Consider the following 21,772-nt stretch of genomic DNA (forward strand, 5'->3'; position numbering starts at 1 on the left):
ACCTGAAGTTGAATCTGGTCCAAGCTGTTGGAGTGAACCCATTTTTCTATTGGCCGGCTGAAGTGTGTTTGGACAGGTATATCCTGGTTTCTGCTGGGCATGTGTCTACAGCACAAAATGTCCAGCAAGCTGACGTGATTTGGCATGATTCTGACCTGTCTGAGATTGTAATATTGGCCATCTAGTCTAGATTCGGTGGAAGGGGGGATGTGGTTTGGGTCGATCACTGGCCCTTGAAGCCGAGAACTGTGGTGGTGCTCAGACACCCCTCACTTGGGACCAGGCATCGTAGTACATAAATGTGAAGTCCCTTTCCTGGAGCACCCAAAACATTTTAGAGGCAGAACCTTGTCTCTCGTTGTGCGTTTTCTTCAGTATTTTAGTTTAAATATTAACTTAAGGCTCCACTGAGCATCACCATGCCCCGAACCCCTCCCCGCTCCCCCCCACTCCAACCCCATTGTGAGAAAGTTCACAAAGAGTACAGCTCACTAAATCTGATTGGGAAATGCTCCCAGCGACCTCCACTCACCCTCCTTCCATCCTCTCTGTGGCTGTATATGAAGAGATAACCTTGTTGAACATTCAGGAATCAAGTCACATTGGGTTTATTGTCATTATTGTCATTTTGCTTACCAGTTTGAAGTTTGATCTTTATTTTATGAGGAGTAACGTTGAGGGAATACGTGAAGAACCCCGCCAGGATGCATGCGTGTCATTCTTCAAAGCAGCGGTGTGAAATCACAGATAACAGTAATGACTAAACATAGTAAGATTAGAGAAGAGATACCAGTTGAGTATATGATCAAGGGTGGGAGCGGAGGGCACGTATTCCCTCAACGTTACTCCTCATAAAATAAAGATCAAACTTCAAACTGGTAAGTTCTCGTTTAATCTTACTATTTTACTTCGGAGTCACATGAGTGACTACTGAAGATTTTAAAGCTCTGTGATTTCATGCCGTGGAACGAGTCCATGCATCACATCTGCCTTGATTTTTGGGGAGAGTAAAGTTAACATCATTAGACATCAATACAATATTGAAACCCAACGATAAAAATATTAACACCAATTATTGGCCCTATTTCTGGGGTAAATTATATACAGAACTTAAAGTTGTTTCTGCAAATGTTCCAGGTTCAATGACTGGTTTGTTATAAAGTCGTTGGAAAGTTTCCTCTGTTGACCATCCTGCTGTCTTGAGGATTAGTCCATTGGTACTTCCAACTTCATAGCTGCCAATGTAGCTGTAGCCCTGGTGGAGTGAGATTTGAAATGCTAGTGTCCACTCCAGCCTATTTAGGACTTGTTTTAGCCATCTAGAGATGGTCTGGACTGTCACTGTTTGAGTGGCTGTTAGTAGCTGATTAAAGTGACATTTCTTCCCTCTGATGATCTTAGTATACTTCAGGTATGATAGTAAGTGTGTTATAATACAGAGATGACCATCTGTAGGGTAGGCCCTGAATTATGTTTTTTAGGCCTGCTGACCCCTGTCTGTTCCTTATGACTATTACATTGATGTGGAAATTAAATTCCAGATGAATTAATCATGTGTCCAACTTTATTTTCTGTAGTGACTGGACCCTTTGTGCCATGATCAGGACCATCAGCATGACTGTTTTTATAGTCAGTTTCCGTAGGGACAGAGCTGTAGCTGGAGACCAGTTTCTTAACATGGTCAGTACAATGCTCACATCCCATATTTGGGAGTACCTGGTTCTTGAGGATTAAATTTAAAATGCCCCTCATGAGTTTGTTTACCAGGGTGTGTCCCAACAGAATGCGGTTCTGTACCTTCGACTGGTATGTTGACAGAGCACTTCTGGTGTAGTAGATGGCACTATGACTGAGCCTCTCATCGTAATGGAGGCTTGGCAGGAATTCCAGAACAGACGGGATGTTCATAGATCTGTGGGTGATGATTATACTGTGGGATGTGGCAGTACTTCCCATTACTAGATGATACCAAGTACTGATGTTTGGGTGGACTGTCTGTGACCCGCTGAAATAATTCCGCATTCGGTCCGTCAGTCCCAGGTGTAGAAGAGGTGCTTTCAACTCTAAAATAAATAGTTTCATATATAATAGTGACATGGGTAACTCCCCTAGCGCGGGAAGAACCAGTAAGTTAGGTCTATGATGGATGGTGATGTATGGTTCTGACCCATGTTGATATCACCCATGGTTGCGTAGGGCAATCAGGTATTATCAAAATTCGAGACGTGGAGTCTATTGTTTCTTCCTAAATACCCGACTGATGAGGCAAAGGGAGGGATGCATAAATGATCCCCCAATCAGCGAAGATACATCTGAACCACTGCCCCAGGTTCTGGCTCCCAAGAACATAATTTGATAACTGGTAAGAGCATGGATGTGAATAGGTCGTTATCTGGTGTTCCATACCGTGCTGTTCCAGCAATACATATTTTATCCAACATCCATACAGTGTTTTTAGACTAGCGTGACATGATGTCTGCCACTAAATTCAGTTTCCCTGGTAGTTGGTAGCTGGTATCCAAATCTCTATCTGGATACGCTATTAATCCAGATTAATAGAGACAGTAACTCTAAGACTTTAGCCTCCATCACAGTGAGGAGGTGTTTGGTGAACTCACTGTGGTGGATGCCCATTTTGTGTTTATTGTGTGTTGTTATATTACATGTATGGCTGCAGGCAACAACATTTCGTTCAGACCGAAAGGTCTGAATGACAATAAAGGATTCAATTTAATTAATTCAATTCACAAATAGTGTTGGCCAGCTAGTCACATGGTGTCGATATGTTTCTACCCATATGGTTGACATATGCTACCTCGGTGGTGTTGTCAATTTGTAGTCTAACGTACTGGTGATATAACCCAAAACAATATGACTTAAAGCCATGGCTACACTCACTTCCCCAGGTATATATGCCCAACGTTAGTAGTGATGCCTCCTGTGCATTCCATCTCCCGCACAGCTGGAGATGGGATTAGTAGCATCCCAATCCAAGGCCCATCAGTATGTGGTTCCATAGACGGGTAACTGTTAATGTTTGGTTAGGAACAAGCCTAATGTATGTTCCACCATTTTTGTACCATAGTGGCCTCTGTTGGTTGCTTCATTAGTCTGTCAGAATGACCCCCCCATAAATTATTGAGTGACGCGTGTTTGCGCTCAGTAATTTGATTATGTAAAGGTCACGATATCATGTGGCTGGCACACAGCCCCTAATGCCAATATTCTACTACCAGTCTGGTGGATGGTTTTGTTCCCTGCAAGCATCCATTAAGGCTGTACCCTTCCTTACGGCAAAGTCACTGCCATGTGAACTGTGTTAACGGTGAACCGCAGACGATCTGTTGTGTTAAATACATCTGTGGGCACCTCCAATGAGTACTACATAGCAAGCATATTTTAATACGATGCTTGCCATGTAGTACCCTAGGATCAATACCTTTGTTGCACCAAAGGTTCCCATCTGTAATGAATATAATGTACGAAGTATTCAAATTAGTCAAAACTAAGATGAAGTGGCAACCACCTCTATATTATGATAAGGATATTTAAGACACAAATTCCTGTGATTCGTGTTGGATGTCCTCCATAACTCCTATTTATATGGGCACTGTAGTTCAGTATGTGCTTAAGTTTGTTTCTATCCCTGTAAGCATGAACATTCAGTTCGGTACATGCTGAACTGGAGGATAATGTAATGAATAATTCTAAGGTATTCCCCTATACATCTGAAATTTAAGTGACGATAGAAATAATTCTATGCATACAGATAGATCTGTTATCTCCCACCAACCTCGTAAGGAGTCAAACCCACCTTCCTCCATGGTTACTATAAGTAGGTTTGTTACTATCTCGGCATCCTCCGTGGTCATTGAGGTGCCGGTGTCTGTGATGAGGGTTAGCGCATTTCCCAGGAAGTAGATTTTAAGACGTTCCTTAATGTGCCCCAGTTCCCTCTATGTGAAGTTCTTTCCCTGTTAAGATAAGATGCCTCCAAATTTTAATATTGGAGGTTGGGAGGTTCCAGGTTAGCATATAAGGCCAGTGCATCCTGGTGATCTAGTGTCATGTATTTTGTGTATAGTGCGACCGATCCTGTCCCGCTGTTAGGACTAGAACTTTCTTTCATTTCAATTCCCTGCCCTACCATGTTTAGGTTGATACTGGGAACATTCAGGTTTTGCAGTTCCCTGATGGTAAGTGTCTTCCAATAGGTTTTCTGCACCCTATGTGTACTAGGGGTATGTTCTGCTCCCCTGTTCAAGTGCAGCCGAAAATTGACCCCCTATACTCCCCTCTGATGAGGGAGAACACTGTGCAGCCCTACAAGAGGTACTGCTGTAGGACTTACTAGCTTCCCCTCTGTGACTAGTCTCCATCTCATGGAGCTGCCACTTACCTGCTCCAACAGCCGCTCCAGCTGGCCCCGATGCTCTCCGTCACCCAACCGGCTCCCGTGCTCTCGGGCACTGGCCGCTCGCGGCTGCTTAGTTTCTGCTGCAGCCGCTCCAACCGACCCCCATGCACACGGGCACTTGTCGCTCGCGGCTGCTTAGATCCCCGCTCCCAGCCGCTCCAACCGGCTCCCATGCGCTCGGGCACTGGCCGCTCGCGGCTATTCAGTCGGACTCCTTGGAGCCAATGACTCTGTGTATGCTTACCTCTCCCGACCGGCCGGAGCCGGCGCGGGAGCGAAGTCGGGAGCGAAGTCGGGCACAGCTGTTCCCATTACGGGAGATTAGCGTGCCTTTGGCTGCTGCTGCCGGCTGCCCGCAACTCCGCGGTTCTCCCCCGCCAGCTTTCCCTGCAGCCTTCATGGATCCGGTCCATGTCTCCACCTAAAAGGTAAGTGGAAGGAACGCAGAGTCTCCTACCTGCTGTTCCCGACTTTCAAATTTTGCCGCTAGGGGAACATCGTTCCCCCTGCTGTGACTCGTTGCAATGCGTGTAGCGATATAACACGCATGCGTCCTGGCGGGGTTCTTCACGTAGTCACTCACGTGACTCCGAAGTAAAATCTGGCTTTTCATCAAACACCGAATTCTCCCCAGGCCTCGGGTGGTGTAATCCTGGGTCTCTCATGTTCAGGCATGGAAATCGCTATCAAAATATGGAGGGGACCGGGGGACGGGGACCCACAATTTCTTGGCGGCCGCGCACGCATGCACACACTCACACACACACACTCGCGAGGCTTCGGAGGCTCAATCCAGTGTTAAATGCAACTCAACTCTGCCTGTCTCGCCGGGTTAACCTACAGCCCTGCCTGGACTGACGGGATACCAGCGCTACTTCTCCACGCTGGCCGTAAACCTGGGCCATATTTCCTGCAAGCCCAGGCAGGGCTGTAGGTTCACCTGGCGGGGCAGGCAGAGTTGAGCTGGGTTTAGCGCTGCTTCTCTGCTCTGGCTGTGGGCCTGGGGGCACAGCTCCCATCTGACTCCTGACGTCTCTGGCCCTCCCCCCCCACTCCTCCTTCCTCCAATGACCGCACTATCATCATGTCCCGCCCCCATTGCCTGCTGACCGACCTCTCTCACATCCAATCGGCGCCCTCGATCAGCAGTCCCACCCCCACTGTCTCGCGGAAAGCGGAAATATCACCGGGTTTTAAAATCCAGATTACAAAAACTGGGGGGGATCGTCCCCCACCTCTCAGAACGGGTCCCCCCTGCCCCCCCCCCCCCCCCCCCCCCCCCCCCCGGGATTTCCGTCCCTGCTCTGTTGCACTGCAGCCTTTGTCAGGAGGAAATGCCATTTCCTCCAATCACCGTTTATTATTATCACGTGTACCGAGATACCATACCTAAATACAATGAAGTCAAATGCCAGTACAATAGATAGAGTGAAGGTGAAGAGTGCAGAATATTGATCTCAGCATTGAAGTACATCAGTTCCGTCGAGAAAGTCCAATGCCCACAATGGGGTAGAGGTGAACGAGATAGTACCCTAGCTTATAGATGGAATGTTCAGAAGCCTGAATACAGAGGGAATAAGCCGTTCTTGAGTCTGGAGGTGCAAAGTTTCAAATTTCCGAACTTAGAAGTGGAAAAATGAGAAGAAGGAATGACTGGGTCGGACAAGCCTCTGATTATATTGGTTGCTTTTCCATGACAGTGTGAAGTGTAGATGGAGTCAAAGGTGTGATGAAATTAGTTACATCTACAACTCTCTGCAATTTCTTGTCGTCTTGAGCAGAGCTGTTCCCAAACTAAGCTGTGATGTAATTCGACAGAATGCTTCCCATGGTGCATCTGTAGAAGTTTGTACGAGTCACTAGAGAAATACTGAATTTCCTCAGTCTCCTCTGGAAGTAGAGGCTTTTTTGCGCTTTCTTAACTGTCGCATCAACATGGTTGATCTACAACAGATCGTTGGTAAAATTAGCATGAAGGAACTTGACACTCTCAAACATTTCTCGCTTGACACCATGTCACTAAATTCTGTACCTCCTTCTTCTGCTCCATCTTGTCATTGTTCATGGTTCGGCCCACCACAGCGGTGTTGTTTGTTGAGAGTTATGTGTTGAGTGTAACGTGGAAGAAGTGTGTTCACCCATCCTCACAGATTGTCCTCTGTGGGTCAGAAAGTCAAGGATCCAGTGGCTGGGTGGGGCTGCTGATTCCTAGGTCTCTGAGTTTGGAGTTGAGTTTGGATGGGGTTATAGTGTTGATGATGAAGCTATAGTCACAAATAGCAGACTGCAACATTATGTAAATTGTTACTTTTTGTGTCAAGCCATATTTGTGTAAATCATAACCTGGGGCGTATCTTTGTTCTGTTTAAGACTATCTGATCTCTGAAACCATTTTTCTTTTCTTTCTCTATTAAAATTAAAACTTTGGATGTGTCTTGTGGTTACTCTTTAATGTCTTCAATGTCTTATTGGGTCCTGCACTTGATGATTTGGCTTGTCATTGTGATTCTCAGTTTGCACAAATTAATTACAGTTATTAATTATATGCATTATTTTTAACAGTGGTCTCCTTTGGGGGAACAGCTGAGTGGTGGATTATTGTGTTGGGGACGGGACCCAACGGGTCCCACTTGGTCTAGTTTCTGTTAAATAATCTTTATAGTCACTTATCTCAAAAGATCAAAATGCTGTAGTTTTTTGAGTACCTGAGATGTTCTCATACCCTAATGCTTTTTATGTTTGGCAAAAAATGTAACAATATTGCCACATCAAAGGTGAATTAATTAAAAAATGGGATTATACTTCACAGGCAACTCCCTATTTTGTTGGACTGATGATCATAGAGCTTGTCATTAACTGGCTCCGGAAGGGTCAGATTGTATTTCGAATGAATGATGCACTAACATCCATCAGTGCAGGGATTGTCTCCAGACTCCCACAGTAAGTACTGTAAATCATCGCCATATGACTGTTTTACTTCTGGTATGAATTTAGAATAACGGGAAAGATTGTGCATTTCATGTTGTTGGTCAATTAAGGATAGATTAAACTAACAGGGTGACTTTCATTATAGATGATAGTGCAGCAGTCAATATCCATTTATTTACTCTTGATATACACATACTCAATATTCTCTTGAGCTTTTCTGTGGAAAGTAGATGCAGATCTTGAAGCATTGTAATGCTTCTTCTGGTGAAGTTCCAATGGTTTGACATAAAGAAGTGTCATATTTTTCATCTAATGGCATTGAGGCTTTGGCACTAAAAGACATGAATCTTTGCGGAAATGTCAAAATGATTTTATGATTTTGCCATAAGTCAAGAGAATCAAGAGTGTTTAATTGCCATATGTACTGACAATGAATCAAATAAATTCTTACTTACAACACCTTAACAGGCCTGTAAATGCAATATACACAAATAATGTACAATAATCAATGTCCTATAAATTAAACAGTAATGCCATTGCAAAAAAAAAAGAAGCCTGTAGTTCAGTCAAAGACACGGTCCATAGAAGTCATAATTGCTGAGGTTCATGTTGTGGAGTGTTCAAGACCCTGACGGATGCTGGGAAGAAACTATTCTTGATTGTGATGGTCATGGTTTTCAGGCTCTTGTACCCTTGTCCCAATGGTGGGAAGGAAGTGAGAGCTTGGCCAGGCAGCTGTGGGTCTTGAGGCAGCATCTCTTGTCGATCCTTTAGACGGTGGGGAGGTGGGTACCTGTGATGGACCTGGGGAATGTCTGGGTTTGTTTGTACACCTCTTCATTTCTGGACATTCTTGGTACTCGAGGTCAGGTTGTCAGACACTTTTGTTGTAATCCTTATTGGTTGCTACATTGCAGTTGGAAGAAGTTATACACTGGAGCCACGGATCACTGTTCAGAGTAAAATTACATTTGCACCCAGTAAACAGAGCACTGATCAAAAAGACACTTTCAAGATTGTGAAAAACGGAATGGATATATTTAGATAATAGTGAGAGAGATACCTATTTAAATAAAGATCTCCATGCCTGTGACACAGAAATTGACAATACATTTTGGAAAAGTACAACCACACAACTGTTAAAAAGGGATTAGGAATATTGGACTTTAGCCCTAGCAACGCAGACTCCGACTAATACCAAATATGTACATTGCTTTCTTAAGGAGCAAGTGCTCCTCTAGATCGATTTTTTAAATGTATCTGTTTTACCGTAAAGATTCTGATTTCAGTTCATGACGTGGATAGATCACATCTCCGAATACAGAAAAAAAAATTCTTTTTATATCCCCTCTCTATTTCTCTTAGCCCTAAACCTATTTTTTTTTTTTCAGCATATACACATTCCACTACGTTTTTCTTCATCTGTTTCCAGCCTTGGGCTCCCCTTTTTCCTCTTTCTATTGTTTAACCTTTTTCTCCTCATGCTTACTTCCTTCCATACATTAAAACATCCTGATACATCCGCAGGATTACGGTATTACATAGTTGGAACCTAAAATTAGGTTCCACTGTACTGTTTTGTACTGTCTTCACTTCTAATGGGCGGTACAAAAAAAAAAAAGTCACAACAAAAAACTGGCACTTTCATTGTGAATGACGTTGAGGGGATGGAGGGAGAGGGTGAGCAAGAGCGTACTGGTTAAGGTAAAGGTCAATGCCTGTGACACAGGGACTTGACAATACACTTGCAGTCATACAAGTTTAAAGCATAGAATTTGGACTTTTGCCCTAGCATGTGCAGGCTAAACGTCAACCAAATGGTGCATTGCTTTTTATATCTAGCAAGTGCTCATCTAGATATTTCTTAAATGTATCTGTTTTCCAACTTCCAGCACAGTCTGTTTTCCCTCTTTCTCCAACCCCTCCCAGATAAAAAGTTCTCTGACTTTCTCATATACCCTCTCTAACTTTTTATCCTAAACCTATGCACCCTTGTTTCAGCAAAAAGAATTCCACTATTTATCCTCATCATCACCCATTCCTTCTCTCCAGAGATGGGAAACAAACCCCGCTGACCTTCTCCTCATAAATGAAAGTGTACCCCTTGCAACATCCTGATAAATCCGCAGGACAGGCAGCATCTCTGGAGACAAGGAATGGGTGACTTTTTCGGGTCGAGACCCTTCTTCAGATAGATGTCAGAGGCATGGGCGGTACAGAGATAAAATGTAGTCAGAGACAGTAAGACTGGTCAGAGAACTGGGAAGGGGAGGGAATGGAGGGAGAGGGAAAGCGAGAGCTACTTGAAGGTAGAGGTCAATGTTCATATAACTGGGATGTCAGCTACCCAAGCAAAATATGAGATGCTGTTCCTCCAATTTGTGCTGGGCCTCACAATTGGAGGAAAAGCCACGTAAATTGGAGGAACAGCACCTCATATTTCGCTCGGGCAGCTTACACTTCAGCAGTATGAATATGGACTTTTCCAACTTCATGTAGCCCTTGTTTCCCCTCTTTCTCCATCCCCTCCCCCTTCCCAGTTCTCTGACCAGTCTTACTGTCTGACTACATTTTATCTCTGTACCACCTGCTCCCCTGACATCAGTCTGAAGAAGAGTCTCGACCTGAAACATCACCCATTCCTTCTCTCCAGAGATGCTGCCTGCCCCGCCGACTTACTCCAGCTTGTAGTGTCTATCTTCGATTTAAACCAACAACTGCAGTTCTTTCCTGAACATCCTGGTGAATCCCCTGGTGCAAACACACCTTTCCAAATATCTGGCAGCAAAACTACATACAATACTGTAGCTGTGATCTAACCAATGTTTGGTAAAGTTGTACCAAAACCTCTCTGCTTTCCATACCATGGCCAAAGAAAGCAAGTATCACCGCTACTTTATCTATCTGAGTCAACACTTTCAGAGATCCTTGGACTTGTACATACCACTTAAGTCTCTGTCACTCATTTATTTTGTATCCAATTTTTCTTGACTCATGCACATCTGACGTTTATCAGAATTAAATTTGCAAGTTGAATATTGAAGCTTAAGTTGCTTGCATGGAATGAGTGAAGAGAATCATGTTCTATTCAATGCAACTTGTGAGAATCAGAATGCAATATTGGACAGCAGAGATACCCATTGGTGAATATCCTCCATCCTTGAGGGACACTAAGGAACTGCACATGTTGGAATCTTGTGTGGAACACAAAGTGCCAAAGTAAATCAGTGGGTCAAAGAGCATCTCCGGTGAACATGGATAGGCCCCATAGTCCTCATAGAAAGCCTATCCACGCTCTCCAGAGATGCTGGTGACCAATTGAATTTCTCCAGACTTTGTATTCTACAATTCCACCATTCTTGGACTACTTACACACTTGTGCTTAAGTCACCAGCAGCACAGTGAGCGTTGAGTAAAATGAAAGTTGGCCTCATTCAATTAGTTCTGGTTTCAGATGAGTTGCCCTATTACTCCCAATTGTTTTAATATAATTGTGGGTCTTTTTATTTGTTGAGTGGAACCTACTTTGGTTGTGATTACTTTCCAGACAGTTTAAATACTTCTATCCCATTTTGGTGGAAATTACTGGCCTGAACCTTAATATTCAGAGAAGTCTAATCCTCGGGGCTATATATCAATACAAGAAAACAAAAGACTAGTCACTCAGGCCCTGAGACAACGCTGCTGAATCTATAGGTTGATGGAGACACTATGGATTGTTGTACCTCTGATCATTGATCCAGGAGTCATATGATAGTGCCCCAGGAATACAGAGCAGTACTGTGCTGATGCATTACTGACACAGCCTGTGGATTACTTGGGTCTACATTTGTCCCAGGGAGCTTTGCCAGCAATCCAGTTAAATACTGACATATCAAATCAGCGGCGAACTTGATGAAATACTGTATTTGATAGTGTGACTGTGTCAAAGTAATTATGTCAATAATGTGACTCCAACATCAACAAAGTGCCATAATTGTCAAAAGATGTGTGGGCATGTGGCCAAGCTCAATTAACTGCACAATGCCACCTCCAACGCATCCAGAGACTCTCTGAAGACTTGGAAATGTCAAGCATATTGATCTGAGTGATGGTGCCTGCAGCATTCTGAAGACAGACCTCAAACAACTCACAGCAATCTTTTGTTGGGTATGATAGGAGTTGGGATGGAATTGGTCAAAGTGCAATAGTGTGCAGAAAAGACTGACTGTCGTGGTGCGAAGGGATTGTGAACTCATAAGAAAATATCCTCTAGTGCTTTGTCAGTACGCAATCTGAAAATAGTTTTCTCATGTAAAGAGCTACAGCTACACTTTCCAGTTTGTTTTAAGTAAGATCTGTCAGCTGAAGTTTCTCTGAACAAATTTTATGTGAGATGAACAGAGGGTAAAAAGCCTATTTTACCAGAAGCAAGTACAACAGGAAGGAAAAGAGAACAGGACCCGAGGGAAAAATCACACTGCTGTGCAAGCAAGTTTAAATTTCCGAAAACACTCACACGGTAAGCAAGGAATAGATGGAATAGAATTTGGGCATTTATTTATGAACAAATTATGTGATGACATGCTGGCATTTCATTTGTTTTTCTTTTCTTGTTCACGCCTGAGCACCAATTAAACTTATTTATTCTACATAGTTTCTGATCTGGGTTCAGCAATGTTTACTGTTAATGAATGCAGTCCATCTAGGCTCAGGATTCAGCTATTTGTAACTTCTTGCCAAGGTATGCTTACTCACTCACCAGATGTGAACTTGCAGCAACTGCACACTCACCATAAATTTCATAAAGATCTTCAGTCTTAAGGGTTGCAGAGTGCTTTTTAACATGTGCGAGGGTTGAGAACAAGGACAGAAAGGTAGATATGGAAATGGGAAGGTGAATGGGAATGGTTAGCAAATGGGTGCTCCAGCAGGCCCTGGCAGTCAGTGTGCGTGTTCATTGAAATGGTTGTGTAGTCTACGTTTGGTCTCGTCAATGTAGAGGAGGTCACATTGGGAGAACTGAATGCAATAGACGAGGTTGGAAGAGATGCAAGTCAAGCTCCGTCTCACCTGAGAGGTGAGGGAAATGTAGGGACAGGTGTTGCATCTCCTGGGATTCTAGCGAAACATGCCTGGGGAGGGGGATGGTTAGTTGGGGACGAAACAAGTAGTTGTGGAGAGAAAGGTCTCTGCAGAAAGAGGAAAGGGGTGGGTATGGGAAGATGTGACCGGTGGTGGGATCATGTTGAAGGTGGTGGAAATATTGGAGAATGATGTGATGGATGCTGAAACTGGTGGGGTGAAAGTTGAGGATGAGGTACCCTATGCCCGTTCTGTCTGGGTGAAGGGAGTTGTGAGCAAAACTGTGGAAATGGGTGAGGGCTCCCTCCACTGATGTCTTGGAGGGTGGGGGCGATGCTCTCTGAGGGAAGTGGAGATCTCAGACATCAGAGAGGGGATAGCCTAATTATGAGAGTAATTGTGGCAGAGATGGAGAAACATCAAGTAAGGAATGGAGTTCTTGCAAGGGACAGGATGGGAGATATCGTCAAGGATCCATAAACAAATTGAAAGAACAGCAATTTCTTCATATTCTGCATGGATAGTCTCCAACCCAATGGTATGGATACTAAATTCTCTAATTTCACACAATGACACAGTTTCTCATTTGTCTGGATTTTCTTTATCTCCATAGTTAATGGTTGATGTGGACTCAGTGGGTCAACAGGCCTGTTTTCATGCTGAACAGAGATAACTAACACAAAAATGATGTCTGCAAATAAGTAACTGATCAGAAACTGGCAAATTGGTATCTAGAAGCGTGGAATGTGGACAGAATGTATTCACTCCACATTAGCTGATATTTAACTTTGACACACCTTTATTCATCATTCTGCACGTGTACATCTTGATCAAGTTGTGCAAACATTCACTTGGACATACAGATTAAGTCACTGGGAAGTTCCTGTGGAGTTTTGTTTCATATAATGAAATGCATTGGATGTGGGGTAGAAAAACATTGCTGGCAGGAAATGCTATTTACTACATCAGACACATGAATGATAATTCCAACTGTCTTCATGGAGATCCTCTTGGCTGATGTTGTGTAGCAAGACAAGCACTTTAGAAAGTGTTTATCTTGTGAAAGTCTCCTTTTGATAACAAAGCCTGTGACAACTTGGCACCATTTACTCGAGGGTTGACCAGTACTGGAGTATTTGGATGTACTTAAGTAGCAAGGATTACCAGAGTGAAAATACCTCATTTATTGATTCATCTAGAATCCAGGAGGGTTGTAGAGGTCCAGTCTTTGAATATGTTTAAGACGGTGATCAGAGCATAACATAATAAAGAGAAATTCCACTAATCCATTATCCCACTATTTGGAAATCCTGATGGTTTGGCATCTGTCTCACCAGGAGTTTGGTTCTTGCACTCTCTTTCCACCACAGGGGTCAAGGTTCCTGAGTTCATTTAAAACTAACTCGATTCTGTTTCCTTCTCTCTATTGTAACTTACTCTTTTCTGTTTTCCATGGTCCCTCACAACTCACCTGGTTCTGCTTCTTTTGAAACATACTGGGACTTTGTTTCCTACACTTCTTGTAAACTTCTCAGGTTCACTAGAAAATGTGTTAATTTACAGTGTAACATCTGAAAAATACGAATGAAAATTCCATTGGTGTATTATTATTATAATAATAATAATAATAACATCTGATAGACTGGAGATTCTGCTTCTCCAACACCAGCAATATATAGTGTGTGCCAGAATTACAGTTTTACTTCATGGGGTTAAAGGTCAGCCTCCATCTTGTTGAATGGTGAGCCAGGCACAAAATACCAAATACCCAACGACGAACATGATTCCAAATTAAACAAATCCACTCTGCTTTCACGTGACCCATGCCTCTCCATTCCCTGCATATCCACATGCCTATCTAAAAGCCTCTTAAATGCCTCTATTATATTTGTCTCCACCATGACACCACGGTTCGGCACCCACTGCTCTCTGTGCAAAAGTCTTGCTCTTCACATCTCCTTTAAACTTTGCCCTCTCATCTTAAATCTAAAAGACATTTAAAGTTTGTTAGAGATTCATATGGACCAATCCTAGATGATTGTTAGAAATTGAAGATGATTTTCCGAATTTCCTGAATAATGTTTTCTATTTTTCCCTATATTTGTTCAGTCTTCAATTGTCCTTTGCTTTATGTTGTGACTTCAATGTTGATATTAAATTAATTTTAATTGCTGAACTCGAGTTGCGTGATCAACTGGTCTGTTTTAAATCAAGTTTATTGAGTTACACTGAGTGTACAGAACTTTAGCAGTCTCTTTGGTCCATGGGGTCTTGGCTGTTAATTATGATAACTAGAGGATTCCACCCACACTATTCTGCCTTGCATTATCATCATATGCCTCTACTCCTTCCTTCCTTGTGATTATGTAGCTTCACACAACATGTATCAGTGTCACTTGCCTCTTTTACTACTTCTGGTACTGTGTTCCTTATGTTGGTAAATAATTTGCTATTCAATTCCCCCTAGAATTTATTAATAAATTACTTATATTTATGAGGTGTTTTGTACTTTCTGGCAAATGTAAATCTCTTTATGTCTGTCATAATAAAAAAAGTCTTGTTTCTCATAAATACTTTCAGTTTTAATATTTCTCGTGTTTTGGCTGTTGTTTCTGGGTGAAGGAAAATTATTTGGCAAGACATCAGGAGAATTCTCTCTGCCTCTTCAATAAAAATACAATTGGATTGATTATTATGCAGCATTGCAGAATGTATAGACTATTCAGCTCAACAGACCCATGAAGTGTCTGTGTTTCTCCGACACCAAATGCCATCAATATGCCCATTCATATCTTTCTCTCACTTGTGTTTATCTATCTTTCCTTATCTAAGGCTGTGGCCTCAACCACACCTAGTGGTTGTATGTTCCACAATCCAGCTATTAAGCTTCTCCTAAATTCTCTCTTGGACCAAAGTGACTGGCAGATATTTATAGCCTCATTGAAACATTTCAACAATATTGCAAATACGTTAGTACTTTTATGTTTCACCTTCCCTTCAAACATACTTTCCATTGCACGATGGCTGCACAGAGCATTCAACGGTAGCTGTTCTATTTCCCACAATTTTGTTCTCACATTTTACAACAAGTGTACAATTAATAGCAGAAATTTCAATAGCATCAATGTAGAGAGATCGTGGGGCTCAAGTCCATAGCTCCCTGAAAATAGCAGCACAAGTAGACTGAGTGGTAAAGAAAGCATATTGTATGCTTGCCTTAATCTGCCGGGACATTGAATATACAGTTAGAGCCAGAAATTCATGTTGCAGCTTTTTAGGACTATCCCATTACAAGAAGGATGTGAAGACTGGAGAGGAGACAGAAGAGGTTTACCAGGATGCTGCCAGGATAAGAGGATATTATCCATAAGGTGAATCTGGGTAAACCTGGATTATTTTCTCTGGAGTGTCGGAGGCTATAAAATCAGAGGATGAAAATTTAGAGATCTGCCAGGCAAGTTATTTTCTAAGCAGAACATGGTAAATACCTGGAATAAGCTGCCAGGAGTGGTGGTGGAAACAAATATGATGGTGATGTTTAAGAGGCTTTTAGATAGGTACATCGATATGCAGGGAATGGAAGGATTTGGATGACCTGTAGGCGGAAGGATTTAGTTTAGTTTGGCATCACGGACACCATGGGCTGATGGACCTTTTCCTGTGCCAACCTGTTCTATGAAACACAGGGTGCTTCTTATTGTCCCCACCATCCAACACATTCAGTGAATCAGCTACTCATATTTACCTATGTCAACATCATGATTGACAAATAATGCTGGAGTAAGTCAGCGGGTCAGGCAGCATCTCTGGAGAAATGGAATAGGTGATGTTTCAGGTGGAAACCCTTCTTTTGACTTCACCTGAAATGTCACCTATTATTTTTCACCAGAGATGCTGCCTGACCCCCTAAGTTACTTCAGCATTTTGTGTCTATCTTCGGTATAGACCAGCATCTGCTGTTCCTTTCTCCTCAACATCCTCTACTACCAGGAGCATCTTATCCTACTTGCTTCATTCAGCATTCCAAAGGAAATGTTCCTCCTGAGAGCTTCTGGTTCAATCTTCGATCTTGTCTGAACCCACTCATCCCTCACCACAACTTCCGATGTTTAGGTTTAAGTTTATTGTTGACACATAAACCAAACTACAGTGAATGCTTTGTTTTGCATACTATCGAAACAAATCAGATATACCATACATACATAATCAGTCCAAACTCAAGTACGATAGGTAGAGCATGCGGGAAGTTACAGGTGCAGAATATATTTCTCAAGAGTTGTGCCAATTCCCCATTTGCCATTTCTCTTTGAACCAAACTCTTCTTCCAGATGAAGCCTTGATTACTACTACTTCATCTGATGTAATGCTCATCTGATTCATTCAGTAATCACAATATGTCTCCTCCACAAAAAGAGACACATTGTGATCACTGCTCTTCTGTCTACTGCAGACAATCCTTTTTGCTCCATCCATTTGTAACTTTTTCTCAGTTCTAACAAAATCATTTGTTTTTCAATTCGCAGCTGATATGTTCTGCATTTCCAACATTTAAAAAAAAAATCAGATATCCAGCATCTGTAGTATTTTGCATTTGGAAATTACAACCCTAGCCATGGCCAACAAGAGCAACAGAAAGCAAAATTATATATTTAAAATCCCTTAGTAATTATCAAAGTTGGTTGATCCCCATATTTTGAAAATTGGATGATTCAATAAATACTTTATACATGCAGCTTTAGGTGTGTGTTTATCTGTAGGTTGTCCTTTGTATCTCCTTTACATTAAAAGTGGCTTTCACAGGGTTCGCATCTGCTATTCTAATAATGAGTCAATTGCATGATGAACTAAGTGTTGTTCCTATGAAGCAACGACATGCGGTTCCTGTATCAAAGCTGTTTTTTCCGTTCAGATGAACGGGTAATTAATCCGTGTCTTTAGGCGTGGTGCTGAAATGAAAATCCTGGTTGAAGTACTCAGATTTAACTATTGTGTGCACTAACAGAGAGCTTTCACATGTGTTTGCAGCTTAGATTTAATACCACTGCTCTGAAATCTGCAAGTTAAAACTGCTCAGTACATGACAGTGCAAATGAGAAGTAAAGCAAGTGGGATGAATGAATTGCAGAGCCAAAAAGATAATACATGAATTGGTTAATTATCTGTTAGACCAGGAAGAGATTCAGGTAGATTGTAGTCCTGATTAGACACAAAATGTCTAGATCAGCAATACCTAATGGATCAGATAAAATGGCACAGGATACAACTGCCTCCAGACATGAGTGGTGGGAGGTGTGTGCTTCTCCCGGTGGATCATCAGTGCAATGAGAAGCGACATGCTAAGAAGGCAGAAAACATAAATTTGAAAGATAGGTGGTTATTTATTTTTTAATTAAGTTGGAGTTACTTTTGGAGTAACTCATCCGATCAGGCAGCATCATTGGAGATGTTTAGATGAATAGGTGATGTTTCGGGTTGACATCGATGTCCTCCAGAGATACTGCCTGGCCCACTGAGTTACTCCAGCACTTTGTATTATTTTTGTAAACCAGCATTGCAGCCCTTTGTGTCTATATTTGAAAGCATTAAATCTGATATTCTACTTTTTTACATTTTAATTTGAATTTCTTGATGAGTTTTCTTGCTTCCCTTTCTCCATGAAAACCCATCTGCAGCCCGTGACTTAGTATTTCCCTATGTATTGCTCTGAAATAATATAAAATAGATTGAACATTTGGTATTATTCATAATTTTGCTGTTCTAACTGAGGTTAACAGACTGTGAGATGTGTCATATTTAATTTTGTTTGAGTCGGGCATTCCGTGTTTGTGCATTTTTAGTGGGTCTTACAAATAGCGATGGGAAACTCTGTTCATTGTCCACTCCCACATCCTGCTGATGTGAGGCCGATCCTTGCACATCTGTTCCCTCAGCCACTGACTTGCAAAGATTACAGGGCTGCCAACTCTCACGCATTGAGCGTGAGAATGACGCATTTGACGAAATTCTCACGCTCTCACGCTGATGACAGAAGTTCTCATGCTCAAATTTAAAATATATATATATATATAAATAAAATAAAGGCACACTCCTCCACACTCACCAATGAGAATAGTTTTCTGTCGGCGGGTTCCCTGTAAAGAACGAACAATTGGCTTAAGCCCATCATACACTATTTAAAATGGCAATGTAGTCAAAAATGCTGGAGAAACTCAGCGGGTGAGGCAGCATCTATGTCTGACTTTGACCCTTCTTCATACTCAAGCATCTCTCCAGCGTTTATGTCTACCGCTCTATAGATGCTGCCTCAACCGCATTCACATTCCCGTACAGATGGTGTGATATGTGAGACACGGCGGTGGTCCCAAGCCCCCCCCCCCCCCCGAGGCTCCGCTCTCACCTCCCACCCCTACCTCCGGCGGCTCTCTCTGTGTCCGGCGACTGCTCTGTCCACACCACATGGAGTTTTAACCCTGTCCCGGAGCCAGGAGCGGACTTTGTGAGTGTGGGTGTTGGTGCCGTCTCCGGAGCCGCGTGGATGAATCTCGGGCTATATATCCACTCCGGTGCTCGACCCACGGGTCATTGTCCCTCACCTCCCCTGGAACCCAGCTGGACATAGAGCACCTGGGCCGGCACACATTCCTGGGGAGGGGGGAAGAGAGGGAAATGCTCCCCGGACATCGCCAAGTCTCTGCTCACTCCGGGTGTTGTCGCCGCTTCACTGACACACACTCTCACACACAACCTAACGCACACCCTTACACACACACACTGGCACACACGAGGTTTAAAGGGACATGGGCCAAATGCGGATAAGTGGGACTAGTTTAGATGGGGCATCTTGATCTGCATAAACAAATTGGGATGAAGGGCCTGTTTCCATGCTGTAAGACTATGACACATTGTAGAAAGAGCCCAATTGCTTTGGAGAGGATCCAGGGGTGATTTATGAACATGTGTGGCAGGGCTGGAATTTTTTTTTCACTTTGGAGAAAGATTTGATAAGTGGGATTGTATTCTCTACAGCAACGGAGCTGAAGAACATACTTAGTTGAGGTGAATAATATTATGAGAATAGGACCTGTTTCGCTTAACAAAGCGTGTAGGAAGGAACTGCAGATGGTGGTTTAAACTGAAGATAGACACTAAAAGCTGGAATAACTCAGCAGGCCAGGCAGCATCTCTGGAGAGAAAGAATAGGTGATGTTTCGGGTCAAGACCTTCAGACTGAAGAGATTGAAAACCAGCCATAAAACACAATGACTGGAGATGTGTGTTATCCAACTAAGGGCAGAAATCAGAATCCTGTATTCATCTTTATTGACTTCACACCATTATAAATATATTACAGAAAAAATAATTTAATGGGGTGGCACAGTGGCGCAGTGGTAGAGTTGCTGCCTTGCAGCACCACAGACCCAGATTTGATCCTGACTATGGGTGCTGTCTGTACAGTATTTGTACATTCTGCTTATGACCACATGGTTTTCTCTGGATATTCCAGTGTCTCCCACATCCGAAAGAAGTGCAGGTTTGTAGGTTAATTGGCTTCTGTAAATTGTCTCTGGTGTGTAGGATACAACTGGTGTATGGTAGATTGCTGGTCAATCTGGACTTGATGGGCCTGTTTCCATATATATGTTTTACATATATATCTTAATTTCATTGAACCATATACGGTTGAATATGTGGCATTATTTTCGTCTTGTTTCTATAGTCAAAGGGTACGGTTGATTGATTTATTTGTGCAGAACAGTGATGGAAGTCTGACTCCTCTTGTCTTGTTTCTATGTTTTTGTTTCTCTATATATATGCATAACAGCATGAATTATAATCTGATTTCCATACATGAATATACTAAGGTCATTCATGTGCTGCACCTGTTGATCAGAGCCTGGCTCTACTGTGGAATGTTATTAGGAATGTAATTTACCCTAACCTTATTTGAACTTTCACGGCAGCGGTGAAACGCTTCCGACTCCTCCGACGGCCCAGGACTCTTGCACTGAGGCTGCTCCATGGCCGGAGCTGCAGTGAGCGACTCGCCAGCCTGGCAAACACTTGCCAGTCCCGGCTCCATCCGCATCTGCCACCGCCACTGCTTCTGCTTCCATCCCTCCCTCCGCCCGGCTCTCCAACACCCATGACCAGGTTGCTCAGAGCACAGCAGCGCCTTGTCCAAAGCTGGAGACATTGAAACAGGATGAGTCTGGTTCTACTGTGGAATGTAATTGAGAATGTAATTTAGCCTAACCTTATTAATCGCTAATCCAATTCTTGCATTCATGTAAGTTAAAAGACTCGCTACAGAATGCACCAGATTGCACAATTTCAAGCTGAAAAATGCAAAAGCTTTGTACCATGTTTCAGTAATTTGGAAACAGTTTAGATATAATACCTGTGACAATATTTTTGATGTCCTCAATTCTATTCTGCCATTCAATCATGACTGATCTACATTTCAACCCTATTCACCTACCTTATATTATCTATTGAGTACAGGTGCACAACCTTTTATCCGAAAGCCTTGGGACCAGACACTTTTCGTAATTCAGAATTTGTCGGTCTTCGGAATGGAAATTTTTTAGCGGAGATTTTAATGGCTGGCTCAGTGGTAGAGTGTTTGGCTCACATCCGCAAGGTCGCGAGTTTGCGCCTTGATCCAGGCAGTTACTCGGTCGCGAGTTTGAGTCTTGAATGTCGTTTTTTCTTGCAGAATAAATGTTTGTATGAAATGCAGTGTAGGAGAGGTGTACTGACTGTGTGGGCTGAACTTTGGAAGTGATTGCCCACCAGTCTAAAAAGCCGCTGTGTCTCCCTGTCCCTGGGATAGCAGGGGGCGATCAAACAGCACAATACCCCCCTCCCCCTCCAACTCCAGAGGAATCCGCTCCCCGATGGGCCGCTACGGCGACAAGTGGCAGTTTTCCCACAGCCCGAGCTGCGCCACCCCAAGAACAAGACGTACCTTGCACACCATCAGCTTCTGCCCCTACGTGTTCCTCTGGAGTTGGAGCGGGGCTGGGCTGGAGTTGCTGCTGGCTGTGGGTCTCTGGGATCTCCGTGCTTGCAGTGGGCCTGGGGGTCGCTGTCCCGTTGGTCCTGACGTCTCCGGCCACCCCCCTGGACTGGAGCTGAGACTGGGAACTGTACCGCCCTTGCCCCCTCCCTCTGCAACTGCAAACAACCCCACTCTCCTGCAAGGGCGGTACAGTTCCCGGAGGATAGCAGGTGGCCGGAGACGTCAGGACCAACAGGAACCCGCTCCCCGATGGGCCCCTACGACGTCCCGAGCTGCGCCCCGTCATCCGCAACCCAGGTTCCTCTGTAGTTGGAGCGGGGCTGGGCTGCTGTTGGCTGTGG

At 43.3% G+C, this 21,772-nt stretch overlaps 1 protein-coding gene across 1 annotated transcript in view; it reads left to right on the forward strand.

Moving 5' to 3' along the window:
• agmo (alkylglycerol monooxygenase) overlaps positions 1–21,772 on the forward strand; it is a 280,222-nt gene that overhangs the window by 27,898 nt on the left and 230,552 nt on the right. The window contains exon 2 of the mRNA XM_055661881.1: positions 7,227–7,357. Coding sequence (XP_055517856.1) covers positions 7,227–7,357 — 131 coding nt within the window. The remainder of the gene's footprint in view (positions 1–7,226; positions 7,358–21,772) is intronic.

The sequence above is a fragment of the Leucoraja erinacea genome, chromosome 2 (genome assembly GCF_028641065.1).
Source record: "Leucoraja erinacea ecotype New England chromosome 2, Leri_hhj_1, whole genome shotgun sequence".
NCBI lineage: Eukaryota > Metazoa > Chordata > Chondrichthyes > Rajiformes > Rajidae > Leucoraja > Leucoraja erinaceus.